Source organism: Rutidosis leptorrhynchoides, chromosome 4 (genome assembly GCF_046630445.1).
Source record: "Rutidosis leptorrhynchoides isolate AG116_Rl617_1_P2 chromosome 4, CSIRO_AGI_Rlap_v1, whole genome shotgun sequence".
Taxonomy (NCBI): domain Eukaryota; kingdom Viridiplantae; phylum Streptophyta; class Magnoliopsida; order Asterales; family Asteraceae; genus Rutidosis; species Rutidosis leptorrhynchoides.
In genome coordinates this window covers 86,883,031-86,898,415 of record NC_092336.1, presented here as the reverse complement: position 1 = coordinate 86,898,415, position 15,385 = coordinate 86,883,031, and the positions used below count along the sequence as shown (strand labels likewise).

Below are 15,385 nucleotides of genomic sequence, written 5' to 3'. Positions count from 1 at the left end.
TTCGTCTAATAAGGGAACCTCTTGCACCGTCTTCGACTTTTTATTCTTGAGCATTTTCTTTATAATAACTGCTATACTCATACCGTTATTCTCCGTAACATTTGAACCCTCATCATTCTCCTCCACATCTTGTCTCGGCAACACGCACGCCGAAATAACAATGGAACCATCCGTAACCTTAACAAAACCGAATTCTAAAGCCGAACTCCCTAATCTTGACCTCAGTGTAACTTCAGGCTCGACAAAACCAATTGCACCCTCATCTCGAGCTAAAGATTGCATAGACACCGAGTTATTAAACAAACTAAAATGAGATGAGGAAACCGAACCATTCACCTTCTACAGTGTCACTTCCTTGTCACAATTCGATGCTTAATCATTTTGTTTTATCAAACTTACCCTTGAAACTATTTAATTAAATTTTAATTAATTAATTAATATTATAATTTATATTCAAATGTTGAAATTAAAAATTAAAATCAAACAACAAAATTCAATATCACATAAGTGGGGTATAAGAAAGATAAGATGTATACAATCTTTTTTTATATCTTAGAATAAAGAAAAGTCATTTCTCCACCCATAGTTAAACAGTCAAAAGTAAAGAAACTCTTCGCTCTCAATTTTCTATGGATAAAAAGATTGCGATCTGGGAGTTGGTAAAAAAAAAAAAAAAAAAAAAAAAAAAAAAAAAGTGTGAACATGAAAATGGTTAAAATTAAAATTAAAATGTTACTATAAAAATGAAGACCCATATTATCTCGTGTCGGTGCTCCATCGAAAAGAAAAACCTCTGCGATCAATATCTGTTTCCCCATTTATCCTTTATTTGATCAATTTCGATTCGTATCCCTCATTTCTCAATTTTAAAAACCCTAAACACAAACCTAGGGTTAGGTTTTGCGTGAATTGAGTGCAGATAAAATCAAATAAAAAAAAATTGGTCAAGATGACGGAAGTGATGTTACACATATATGATGTAACAAACAGTGATTCAGAGAAAACTAACAACACTATTGTTCAGATCAATAAGTTCTTCAAAGATGGAATCGGTCTCGGCGGTATTTTTCACAGCGCTGTTCAGGTTCATTAATTGTTACGACTACTACTTCATTATTATTAATTATTATTAATATTATATTATTATTAAAAATTAAGTGAATGCAGTTAGGTTGTTATTCTCTAGGGTTTCGATTTGTTGATTAGTAATTGTGATGCTGTAATCATACAAACGGATATACACTGTGTAGAGTCCAATTAGAAGTAGTGATATAATAATTAGTAATTTATTATGTAAAATTAATGTGATTAGATAGATCAAATTATGTTTTTCATTGAGAATTTGAGGAATTTGTTGTATATTGATGTGAGACGTTAGCTTTACTCTGTATGTTGCAAAAGTTTAGCAAGAAAGATCACTATGTGAACATCGCGGAAGTTACTTATTACTTAACCATTATATGCCGCTTTTAACGAGTTTATATGGAGGTCTATCCTAGGGTAATAGTATCTGATAAGACCAAAATTTAAATCCGTGACACATTTGGAGATATGTTAGTTTCATCTTTGAAAGTATCATGACAAACTAAAGCGTTTATGCTTGTAATGGTCAAATGAATGAATTTTAATATGATAATCGGATGGTTAACATGGACACCTAAGCATGAGGCAGTAGTGAACTTGTGATACTGAACTTGATCTTTCAGCGTGGGACTTTCTAGTTGTGACATTACGTGTTAACTCTTTTTTTCTTGACGTGTATTGAAAGTGAACCTCCATCTTTCCATTTTGATGCAAGTATATAGATGATTCTTGTAGCGCAGTTTCTTTTGTACGTCCATTTCAATCCAACACCAACAGTTTGACCATATACATCTTTCTGAAACCGACCCGCACACACACAGACACTCAAACTCTCGCACACTATATATATAGATACAAAAATATAAACCATCAATGTTATTGTTATGTTTCCTACAGAATTGATTAGGCGTTGATATTCTTTTTGGAGCTTGTATATGAGATGTATCTTGATGTCTTGCATGTATGGCAGGTTTATGGAGATGATGAATGGTCATTTGGGTATTGTGAAGAGGGAAGTGGAGTGTTTAATTGTCCATCTGGGAAAAATCCCATGTACACATATCGAGAATGTATTGTTCTTGGGACAACAGACCTTACTCGTTCTAAAGTTAATCAGATCCTCAGGGAACTAAGTAGAGAATGGCCAGGAGACTGTTATGATTTGCTGTCAAAGAACTGTAATCACTTTTGTGATGAGTTCTGTGAGATACTCGGTGTCCCTAAACTTCCAGGTGATCACAATAATCTTCTATATTGTACTTAAAAATTCGCCCCAACTTGTTGTATTACTAATGTTAGACCTTTTGTTACAGGTTGGGTCAACAGGTTTGCTAATGCTGGGGACACTGCTGTAGAAATAGCAGGGAACACTGCTTACCGGGTGAGTATTTATTGCTTTCCGTTCTAGCCGGAACATTAAAAATTTATTGAGTTTGTTGACTGTTATTATGTTTGTATATAATATAATATATAAAAGGTCACATCCTAGGTTACTTTTTTTTATTAATGGACTACTTGGGTTATGATTACGGGTCAAAATCAAGAATCAAGAATCTAGATGAAAAGAAAATGGTCAAAAGGTAGTGTAAGTTTGTATTATTTGTGTGTATGCATACGACCACCTAAATCACTTTATTAAACAATGTAGACGATATATCCAATAAGGTTTGCTTGTTCTAATGTGTTTTTTTGAACATTTTTTAACATATTGATTAAAAGTGTTGTTTTTTTCTCTGGACATGAGTGTAGTTCAGACAAGCTAAAACAGAGATCGTGACAGCTAGCAAAGTGGCATATCAATTTCTGGCTAGCATCACTTCAAACACCACTACAACAACAGCCCCTCCAGATTCACCAAGTAGTTCGAGCAATGGCAGCCCCACCCCTAGGTTCCAACAACCTGCTTGGTTTAAAAACCTTGTGGCGCCTGGTGCAAAACCGTCAACTAGTAGTACACTTGAAGATGGGGATGAGGACATGATTCACAGTTTGTCACCTCAAATACCACGCTGAATATGGAGTGAAATGCCTGATGTAAGACACTTGTTGTTTCATCTGTGTAGTAGCTTTACAGACATTTGTTAGACGGTAAAGAAATTCGCAAAAGGTCTTTCATGTAAAACTTTTGTAACGTTCTACACAAGTTTGAAGTATATGGGATTGAAGAAAATTTATAGTGTTTGATTTGCCATCTTACTTTAGTGGATTCTTGATTTAGAGAAAACTAGGATTGAAAATTATGCACATGACAAATCCCTTATCTATGATATTACCAACTAATTTTATTTTTAATTGGTGGGAAATCATATTCTATGCTTTAGGTTTATAAGGTTTAGTGTAATTTAGCATTTTGTTGTTCGTTTATGTTCATAATAGCTTATAAATAATGGAGTATAACTTTGTGACATCTTTTGAACTTCGCCATGCCGTCTCATAAGGGAAGTTCTGTTTGGTTTGATCTTAGAATCCTTCAGGGTCGCCAACATAATGTATGTGTCGTCCATCCCACTTTATCACTCATCTTCGTATCGTTGATAGATGCTTCATTGCTTTGGAAATGCTTGACATCTCTTTGAACTTTTATGAGAGCATTGCCATTCATCACATCATTTTCATCCATCATATGCTGCCAACTCAGTGCCACTTCAGTATTTTCTCCTCATCACTAATGAATAACAAATCAATATCATCAATAACAGACCTCAACCACTAAATTAATTTATTTGACCATAGTACGAATATTAAATCACAATGTACAACTAATTTAAACAAGGGAAGGATGACATGTGTTATCCAATATGCTATTCGATGACATGAAGGATGGCGAATCATCAATAAAACACCGATGATGAGGGAATGCCATTGGTGTTAATGTGTTATCGATGATGAATGGGCGGAATGGCAATAGCGAGCAAATAGCGAAGGGATGAGAATGCTTTGAGTCTCCATTAAGAGTCAACCGACTGTAAATTCTTGATTTCTCTCGTTTTAGAAACATTCGATCAACCATTTGGGCTCTTTTTCTCCAGACCACAACATGTTTTTACCTTTTGGCCTATTTCTTGGTTCCACAACCTTTTTTACGTTTTCATTTCGTTGTCTTTTTTGTCCAGGCCAAGAAAAAATGCCCCATAAAAAATTCCGTTGATGGTGTCTTCATTTCTAGACGAAACAATGTAATGAACGAGCCGTACTCAAATTTGTATAATATTAAACGAAGTAAACTCACGCTTAATATATTAAATCCGGGCTCGACTCGGCTCGTTTACACTCCTATAAGCATATCTCTCATGTCAAAAGTAATGATACCGCCGCAGGCGCACCGCAAGTGTATGCGGACAATCACTATTGTGCGTATGCGTGTTCTTGTGTGCGGTATGCGGCGTGCGAATGCCTTTGTTCCCGGTACGGCGGTTGCTTAGCTGTCAAGTAAATATCTTTTCCATAATTATATCCGTGATTTGGGGGAGTCAGTTATGGATAAGATTAACGTGATCTGGGACGGTTCTAGAATTAGGGTTTGCCTATAAATACAAACCCTAATCATCATTTACCGGACACAGCACATTACGTAACCATCACATACGATACACATTACGTAAAACAACATCATTCAACATCTTTTCAAGATTAACAGGTTAGTCTTTTGTAAGCTAGTACCTACGACCTTATTTGGGGCCTCTTGATCGACGACCGTTATCGGAGGTGGACTTAATCACTTGGCCACCCCGCCGACATCATCATGTCTGCCAGGGTTATTCAAGGTAGCCGGACCGGAGAGCCACGTTCTAAGATCCTTAAACCCCTCCTTATGTATTGAGCAGACATATTAAACCCCGCGGTTAAAATATGCATGATCAAGTGGTGCTTTCATTGAGAGTCGAATTGATTCAAGACTGTTTAATTGCTTTTTCTTTTAAGGTTTTGAATTGTATGACTCGTTATTTACAAAATTTTTGAATTTTTTCTTTAACAGTATCATGACTTCCGAGGAATCATCGGAACATACCCAAACAGATGTTCAGAACGCACCGTCTGGTAGTCAACATACACCGGTTATGACTACGGGGGCCGCTACTCAGGCGGGATACACGATATACCCTCCACATATATCCGGCGAACCCTTTCAGAGGTACAAGCCGATATATTCAGACGGGGTCACACCGCCAAGAGCAAACTCACCAGTCACAACCACGCGGCTGGACTTTTCGTCAGTGGATCCAAGGGTCATCTTTGCAGGCACTGGCGGTGGAACAACGGGGCCGCATGTGGTTTGCTGCGGCCAGGTACCTATTTACAGTACCACTGTTTCAATACCTCTGCATACGCAGAGCATTCAGCAGAATTCGTCATTTACACCGTTGCAACCTTGGCAACCACCGCGCCCAGTTTCACAATTTTTAACTTCTGCGGATGCGCAAGCGTTACTTAATAGTTGGGGATTTGGTGTCATCACAGATGCGAACTCTCATTGGGCGCCGATAACAGCGCAGCAGCAAAGCACAGCGCATACAGTTGGGCTTTTAAGTGTGTATCCTCAAGTTTCGCAGATATCTGCGCCACAGGTTTCGCTTCCTTCACAGCCACCTGTGTACTCTGCGTCTTCAAGTTATCCCTCTTTTCCAACGCATCAGCCTTGGTTATATCCGCAGATGCAGGGTCAACCTTGGCAAAATGTTCAAGGGCAGGCAAATCTTGCAAGTCAATTCATGCAGGCCGCACCTCCTGATATGGTTCACTTATTTTCACAACCTGACTTTGTTCAGGACATGATGAAGCGTTTCTTTGCAAACTTGAAAGGGGATCCTGTTAAACCACCCTTCGAGCTACCGACTACCTTTGACAAGTTTCCTCCGCATATATCCGCATACCCGTTTCCATCAGCACCAAAGATACCTAGCACGTTGGGTACTTACAATGGCCTGACCGATCCAGATGATTTTTTACAGCGTTTCGAAGGCGCAATGCGCACTCAAGGCTGGGTGGATCCGGTTGCGTGTCAGATATTTCCTATGACACTACAGGGTATTGCTCGTGAGTGGTTTAATAAGTTGCCGGCGGGTAGTATTGCCGGGTTTATAGATCTGAGGACAAAGTTTTTACTGCAATATCAGAATCAGAGACCACGCAAGCGCACTCACATTGAATGCCATGACATCGTGCAGAAGCCCAAGGAATCTTTGGGCGAATTTCTCACAAGGTATACTAATGAGTGCCTACGTATACCAGATCTCAAACCAGAGCAACAGATTTCCGGACTCATACATGGTATAAACTCAGAACGTCATCCAACACTGGTAAGGCGTCTGCGCCATACAGTCCCAACAACTTATGCTGAGGCGCTTAATGAATGCCACGACTATATGCGGAGTGGCGAAGATAATGACATTCCAACAGCTAGCTCACGCAACGAGAGAAAGGACGATGATGATCGTTCGCGCGATCAAAATCGTGGTAACAACTCTCGTGGAAGGTATCCTAGCGGTGGTCCCATCAGGAATGATAAAGGGAAATCAAGTGGCAATTATCGAAACAATAATCAGCGCGGCATCAATAATCAGAACTATGCGCTGCTTAAAAGTTTGTCCAAAACGCCAAAAGAAATTTTGGCAACCGAACCGGTGTGCGCGACCTTTGCGGTCCCAACTCCGCTTACGGAATTTGGTAAGCGGGACAAAAAAAAGTATTGTGAATTTCATGACGATTATGGTCACGACACCAATCGGTGTAAAAACTTGATGGAACGGGTTCTGGAGGCGCTTCGCGCGGGCAAATTGGATCATCTAAAACCACCTAAAAAGGACAAGGGAAAGGCCGCAGAAGAGGCTTCGAAGTCTAAGACTTTCGCGTAGCAGAAAGTTGATAAAGCGAAAAATGCCGACTTAACCATTAACATGGTTGACGCAGAGAAAATCAACCAGCGGAGAAAGTACAATGATCACCAAGATTGGGAGCTTCTCCCAATCACTTTCCCTCCTGTAATGTCAATTGATTCTATTAATGAGCCCATTATCATCAAGTGTCGCATCCCTGATTGCGGAATCCAGGTTAAGCGCATGCATGTTGACACTGGCAGCGGTGTCGATATTATGTATGAGCATTGTTATCGTTTCCTTCCGGCAGAAGTCAAAGCGCAGTTACGCCAGCCTGATATTGCGCTATCAGGGTTTTCCGGAGAAAACTCGTGGCCGCTAGGCCGAATAGAATTAATGGTAGAGCTTGCGGATGACAGGAACCCGCAGACGATCAGGCATGAATTGGTCGATTTTTATGTGGTTCGTTCAACTTCACGATATAACGCACTGCTAGGGAGAAACTTCATACGGCGTTTCAACATCATACCATCGGTAGTGCATGGTTTGATCAAGTTTCCCACAGTAGGAGGCGTTGCCACGGTTGCGTCACATCAAACAACCGAGTTGTGTGGCTCAGTTGCGCCTATAAGCACTCCTAGCGTGGGAGAACAACTGGCAAACTGTGCAGTCATAGCAAATCGCTTGCATCCGGATAAGTGAATTAAAATCGGCGCAGGCTTGTCAGCCGAAACAAAGGCCAAATTGCATGGAATTTTGTCCGCAAACGCAGATGTTTTCGCGTGGCGTGAGTCAGACATGACTGGGGTTCCGCGTGATATTGCGGAACATAAGTTAAATGTTAATCCATCATTGACACCCGTTAGGCAAAAGAAGCGGCATATGGCTCTAGACCGCAGTGATTGGTTGTGCGCAGAGGTGGACAACCTTGTCAAAGCAAGCATTCTGCGGGAAGTGCGTTATCAGACATGGGTTGCAAATCCTGTATTGGTAAAAAAGGCTGACGGTAACTGGAGGATGTGCGTTGATTTCAAAGATATTAATAAGGCATGTCCCAAGGACAATTACCCTCTCCCGGAGATAGACTGGAAGGTAGAATCACTATCGGGATTTAGGTACAAGTGTTTTCTGGACGCATACAAGGGTTATCACCAAATCTTAATGGCTGCGGAAGATGAGGACAAGACTGCTTTTCATACGCCGCAGGGTATTTATTGTTACACGAAGATGCCTTTCGGTTTAAAGAATGCGGGCGCGACCTATCAGCGTGTAATTGACGCAGCATTCAAGCACCAAATCGGTAGAAATCTTGAAGCGTACGTCGACGACTTGGTAATTAAAAGTAACACCGAAGAAGACATGCTCACGGACATCCTGGAAACGTTTGCATCTCTGCGCAGGATCAACATGAAGCTTAACCCGCTTAAATGTAGTTTTGGGGAAGAGGAAGGCAAGTTTTTAGGTCATGTGGTGACAGCGCGGGGTATCAAGGCCAATCCCAAAAAGATTGAAGCCATTGATAATTTGCCATCTCCAAAGACAAAGAAAGATGTGCAGAGTCTAACGGGGAAGCTTGCGGCTATCACACGGTTTCTGTCGAAAGCCGCAGAACGACAGTTACCATTCTTCAGTACTTTGAAAAATTGTTTGAAGAAAAAAGACTTCGTATGGACTCAGGAAGCAGAATCAGCCTTTCAGGAGATGAAAAAGGTGCTTGCAGAATTACCAACACTTACTGCGCCAGTATCAGGAGAAACGCTAACGCTGTACCTCGCGGCATCGAAGGAAGCTGTCAGCTCAGTCCTCATCGCGGATCGCGGAAAGGTAATCCATTAATTTACATGCTTTATTTATATCGCAGAAATTTAACGACTGAGGTTTTTCTCAGACGCAAATGCCGGTCTACTTCGTAAGCAAGACGCTGACATCAAGCGAAGTAAACTACTCACCAATAGAAAAGCTTGTATATGCGCTGGTCCATACGGCGCGGCGTTTGCGCCGATATTTTCAAGCACATCCAATCGTGGTTCTAACTGATCAACCAATCAAACAGGTTGGTAAACGCCTACTTTGCGGCAATGACCGGGGTTACCGCATTGACTAACGCAATCATTTTTCTTTCAGGTGTTATACAAGCCTGAGATTTCTGGCCGAATGGCTAAGTGGGCAGTTGAATTAGGTGAACATGAAATAAATTTCTCTTCGCGCAGTGCGGTTAAGGGTCAAATACTTGCTGATTACCTAGCAGAATTACCTGCGGATGTCGAGGCGTCAGCAGAACATCAGGATCCACCTGAAAGAGCCACGTTAGTCTCAGCCATGACATTAAATGTACAATTACCTTGACAAAGCCCGTTAGAATATGAACGTAATATTTTTATGCTAGGTGATATTGTATTGTATTGCAATTATTATTATTTATTATGCATTAACTACCTTTTTTTCATTCATAAATATAAAATAAAATTCTTTATGTAAAACCTTGCCTATAAATATCTTACCTCTCAAACAGTATACTCATGATCTCATAAGTAACCATGGCCATTTCAACTGTATCTATCTCCTCATTCTTCCATCCTTTCATTCTTTATTTTTAAATCTTTCTTTCCTTTTCTAATAATTTAAATTTAAATTTGTTTGTAGAATTTCACCGTGGCTTTGTTGCTTATTGGAGTATTGCAGTTGATCTCCTTTACTGAATGCCGAATACATGTGTTATCTGGATCTGAAGTAACTTATCCTGCAATAAACTGTCGAAAACATACCGCTTTTTTGACAGATTTTGGAGGCAATGGTGATGGACAAACTTCAAACACGGCAGTTTTTCAAAACGCTGTGAAGAATCTTAGTCAGTTTGCAGACAACGGTGGGGCACAACTTATTGTGCCACCCGGAAAATGGCTAACTGGTAGTTTCAATCTTACCAACCATTTCACACTGTTCATCCAATTCGGTGCAGTTATTCTTGCCTCTCAGGTATATACGTAATGACTAACAACTACGTAATAACTGTTCATAAATAAATAAATAAATAAATAAATGCAATTGAAGATTGTTACATTAAATAAATTTTATAGGTGTAGTTAACATAACATAATTAATACGAGTATATAATATTCACATGCAGTTTATACTTCATAATTAGAGTAACACCAATTTACCATTGATGTAGTCGATATATCAGTCATAATCAAAAAGATAAATAATTTAAGACACTTTTGACTTGAAAACTTTTACTCCCTCCGTCTCATTCCAATAGTCCACAGACAAAAAACACGCAGTTTTAGGAAATCCCACTAACTTCATTTCTCCACCAATGAAATATCTTCTCTCTCCAGATACACCAATGAAATATCTTCTTTCCTTTCTATTTATGGAAGTGGACTATCAGAATGGGACAGCCCAAAATGGAATACTGCCCTATTGGAATGAGACGGAGGTAGTACATTAATGGCAGGATAATTAAGGTTTGGGAAACTAGTCATCTCATTCTTTTTTAATAAAGTTATTTTTTTATGCAACAACAAAATAGTAGTGTAAACTATAATTTTAGGGTAATGATATTTTTCATTATTGAATTTGACGAATATGACAATTATGCATTAATTACTTGTACAACAACTACTTAATGCACAGTTGTCGTAAATTTATCAAATTTAGTAGTGTAAATGACATGCCTATAATTTAGACAAATTATTATTATTATTCAATTAATTAAAAATGATTTTGGGCGCAGGATGAGGCGGAGTATCCGGTAGTTGAACCACTGCCTTCATATGGTCATGGAAGAGATGGACCTGGAGGAAGGTTTAACAGTCTTATAGGTGGATCACATCTTACTGATGTTATTATTACAGGTATATTTTTAATCACAACAATATGATCTTACATATCTTATTTTATAATAATAAATATGTACATGTCACAATATGTTGTTGAAAGTTTCATAAATTTGATGTTGTTTAACTAACATATAAAATAGACTGATGTGTACAGTCTTGTTCTTGAAGGTTATAATGGTACGATTGACGGGCAAGGTTCGTTATGGTGGAAAAAGTTTCATAAAAAGAAATTAAAGTATACAAGACCGTACCTGATTGAGTTAATATATTCGAACCAAATTCAAATATCCAACCTCACTTTGATTGACTCGCCTTCTTGGTTTGTTCATCCTGTTTATAGCAGGTTGGTTGATTAATCGAGTGGCATTAATCATACAATGTTTTGTTTAAATCCTTTAATGTGAAATGTAATACAAGTTTGAACCATATTTGCAGTGATATTATAATTCAAGATTTAACCATTCGAGCACCCGTAGATTCTCCTAATACAGATGGAATCAATCCAGGTTTGTATCAGTCTACCCTTTTCAGCTGTAACATTTTATATAAGAGTTTAAAGTGATAAAACCACATAAAACAATATTGACCCATCAACTTATTTACTTATAAAAAAAATAAGGCGTTGTTTGATTTTGAATTAATGGGCTTAAGAGAATAGAACTTAATATAGAGAGTCATTAACGGGTGTTTGTTTTTGACTTATTAAATAAGACGCGTCTTAATGAATAAAATTCAAATAAATGTGAATCTACATTTAGGTCATTATTTTTCAAAATTTATCACTCCTTTTCAAGTTTTAAGTTTTTAACTACCCTACATAGAGGGTTAATTTGGTAATTTTGTATATTCAGACCGTAATTCAAAATAAACAATACTTATATATTAATCACTTATTTCTCACATACATCTTATATTAATTCAGTCAACAAAACTTAATAAGAAAAAAAAAAACGAACGGGCTCTAAATCAAATTATGTTACGCCTAAAATGGGCCAAAGGTAAAAAATTTACGAATCCTGCACATAACAAACGTTCTGTTTTTGCAGATTCTTGTAAAAATGTAAAGATTCAGGATGTGTTCATAGTATCAGGTGACGATTGTGTAGCTATAAAAAGTGGATGGGACGAATACGGGATTAAATTCGGGATGCCAACCGAACAAATGATCATCAGGAGACTAACTTGCATTTCGCCCGATAGTGCAATGATTGCACTCGGAAGTGAAATGTCAGGCGGGATAAAAAACATCAGAGCCGAAGATATTTCAGCGATTAATACCGAATCTGCAGTTAGAATTAAAACTGCTCCTGGTAGGGGAGCATACATTACAGACATATTTGTGGACCGAATGAATTTGCAAACGATGAAGTATGTTTTTTGGACGACTGGGTCATATGGGCAGCACCCGGATCCCGGGTACGACCCAAACGCACTCCCGAAAGTTGACGGGATTAATTACAGGAATGTGGTTGCTAAAGATGTGAAAATGGCTGGGAATATGGGTGGAATTGATGGTGACCCGTTTACCGGATTTTGTCTTTCAAATGTTACTATAGGGTTGAGTGAGAAACCGAAAAAACTGCAGTGGAATTGTACTGAAATTTCGGGTGTTTCGAGTAATGTGACGCCGCAAACGTGTGATGCTTTTCCGGATAACGGGTCAATGGAGTGCGAGTATCCGTTAGATACGGTCCCAGTTGATACAGTTGAGTTGAAGACTTGTTCTTTTACTACTGCTAACCTTATTTTGTAACATAAATATTAACTAATAGAATTATATAAAATTTCTACTTGGACTCATAGTTACATGCACTTTTATCTAAATGATTTCCAAACAAATTTTGATTGTTAAAAAAAAAAAGATTTCCAAACAGAAAAAAAAATTGTAGCAATGCGTTTTTAACTGCAAATGTGGTTATTATTCTTATTTTTGCATACATTATTATCAACTTAAATCGTGTTTTATGGATATATATGCTAACCAGAATTTTGTTCATTTTCTGCATCTTATGCTATATGGTGACTGTCATAGTTCCATCTGTTGGTGACTGGTGAGATTCTAGCTATGCAATCACTCTATGAAACAATAATATCTATAACTTCAATGTATATTAACAATGACTAGTTAGGTTATATGTAACTAAATGTGGATAAAAAATAAAAAGTAGATTGAAATTTAGCTAAAATCACATATTGAGTTGTTTTAATGGTAACAGACTAACAGTCAGCATCAAATTAGATTGTGATTAATCTTTGAGGCAAGTAGAAAGCTTAATACTGTAGCTTCAGCACACTTGTTTACATATACTCCAAGTAGAAAGCTTAGTACTATAGTTTCAGCACACTTGTTTACAAATAGCCAACCGCATTACTTAAAACCCACAATCTCAAAATTAATATAATGCGGAATAAAGGGATCGATGGCTTAAACAATAAAGAGAGATAAATTGTTAAACCTTCACGGTTTAACCCGAAGAACCTTCTCGGTTCAATATAACAGAAAACCTTCTCGGTTTACTTATTTTTTTTTATAACTTAATCAACAAAACTGATGAAACTGAAAACTAACGTCAACATAAATATATGGGAACATAATAAACGATAACTTTAAAGATAAGGACAACAAGAGTTTGAATGTTATCACAACTCTTGACTTAGCTCTTTAATCCCACGTGCATACTATAGCCTAATTTAATTCTTGGGGCAAATTTGAAAGAAAGCCAAGTTCTTGATTATCACATATCTTATTTCGGCCCACACATCCTTGGTTCAACTTCCAAGTATGAACAGCCCACCAAATTATTAAACTAAGTCCACCTGGATCGTACGGATATGCATCATAATATTTGCCGATATGCATCATAATATTTGCCATAATATTGCCAGGCCAGTGACTCGTTGGTAAGAAAACTCAAGTAATAATTCTACATTCTCGAATTCTTTTTAAATGAAAAGAACTCTTTTTAGTGAAAAGAATAAAGGAGTAATGAAAAAAGACATTATATTAAAATGCTTTTAGTGTTATTAGTAGACAAAATTTTAAGAGGTTATTGAAATAAAAACCAAGCTCTGACAAAAGAAGTTTTTTTTTTTTTTTTTTTTTTTTTGGGCAAAATAACGATAACTTTATAAACATCTTAATCTCCAAAAAGGAGACAAGAAAACCGAGTTACAAAAGAAACGCCACAACATAGTGAAGGCAAAAAACAAACCTAACCGAAACAACCATAACTAAAACCGAGACTTGACTTGGCCTAACCAATACAAAGAAAAAACACAAATAAAAAAAACGAAACTAAAAATAAACCAAACAGAGAACAAGCAATATCCTAATCAAGAGCCAACGTTAGAAGTGTTGGTGCCATCTACCGCATTTGCCTTGAACGTGAAGGTAGACTCGATTCCAACCCCGTCCGAATTGAAACCTCCATTCCTAAATTCGTCAAAGAAACCAACACCCTCAAGTTTTTCTCCCGCTCCCGCTCCAATGCGCTTCCCCTTTACACTCACGAAAGTACGATCGCCCCCCAGTATCATCTTCATCGCTAGAATCAAGCAAACAAAAACCTCCACCCTTTACACTCTTATCCTTAGCTTTACATTTCATCTTCAAATTACCCTGCGAGTAAAGCTTCTTAACCCCGTTAACCCGAAACTTGGAAGAGTGTACGTGCCAACCCCTACAATGACCTTTGCATAGTTTGTTTGCACAAATACAAAATTTTCGACCCTCACTATTCCCCGTAGCAACTTTAGCCAAGTTATCTAGAAGTTCACAATTAATTTCATCACCCGCAACCGGTTTCAAAACAACCGCACGTCTTCTTTTCTTTGATAAAGGACCCGAACTTAATTCATCAAGCTTTAAGTCGACCAACTCAATCGTAAACGAACTACTCTTAGCCTCGATACTATCACAAGTCAAATTGCCATCAACTACCCCCGACCCCTTAACAAAATCACCTCTCGAACTCATGTCCTCCCTTGTCTTCTCTTTTCCAATAACTAAATCATTACCCTTGTTCTGAACATCTACCTCCTCATTACCATCGAAACACCCCCGACGCCAACATAACCTCATCCACTACCCCTCGCACCCTCATATACCAAAACATTCCCGTTTATATCTTTACAAACAGAAAAATCCGACATCTTAGGCACACTATTCGACATTGAGATGTTTACAGTATTGGACCCAAACCCTCCATCGACACAATGTGAGGGTACACGATCCACCACAACAGGAGAAACAAAACTAGAAACCAAGGGAGGGACAGAATCTGAACCAACACCCTCAGCAGTCAATACACTTTTACCCAACACCGTTGACCGATTAATCTTGCTAACAACATCATTAGAAAACTGCAAAAAAGCCTTCCTCTCTAACTCGCCCAAAGTACCGATTTCATTAACCCAAACATGTGATCGTAAAGCCACTTAATCATCCAAATCCACCTCCACCAATTCGTGTAAATGCTTAACATACGAAACCTTAACGAAAGCAAATAAAGATCCAAGATTACCAAGGCAAGAAGGCGAGATCGGTGCTGAGATGACATCTCCGATAAGGCCTGCTATTAGTTGTAAAATACGATTGAAACTTTAATAAAATAAATTAACAAAATAAATTAATAAAATAATAATAAT

The 15,385-nt window shown here is 38.0% G+C and overlaps 2 protein-coding genes across 2 annotated transcripts; both read left to right on the top strand.

Annotated features, from left to right (window-relative positions):
- Positions 1 to 785: 785 nt before the first annotated feature.
- Positions 786 to 3,282, top strand: LOC139843919 (uncharacterized). The gene is made up of 4 exons (XM_071834103.1): positions 786 to 1,084; positions 2,054 to 2,315; positions 2,397 to 2,464; positions 2,833 to 3,282. The coding sequence occupies exons 1-4, from the start codon at positions 950 to 952 to the stop codon at positions 3,094 to 3,096; spliced, it is 729 nt and encodes a 242-aa protein (XP_071690204.1). The 5' UTR covers positions 786 to 949; the 3' UTR covers positions 3,097 to 3,282.
- Positions 3,283 to 9,433: 6,151 nt separating this feature from the next.
- On the top strand, positions 9,434 to 12,491 carry LOC139840787 (probable polygalacturonase). The gene is made up of 6 exons (XM_071831034.1): positions 9,434 to 9,448; positions 9,540 to 9,872; positions 10,633 to 10,753; positions 10,907 to 11,081; positions 11,174 to 11,244; positions 11,785 to 12,491. Exons 1-6 carry the CDS (start codon positions 9,434 to 9,436, stop codon positions 12,489 to 12,491), a joined length of 1,422 nt encoding a protein of 473 aa, XP_071687135.1.
- Positions 12,492 to 15,385: the final 2,894 nt, after the last annotated feature.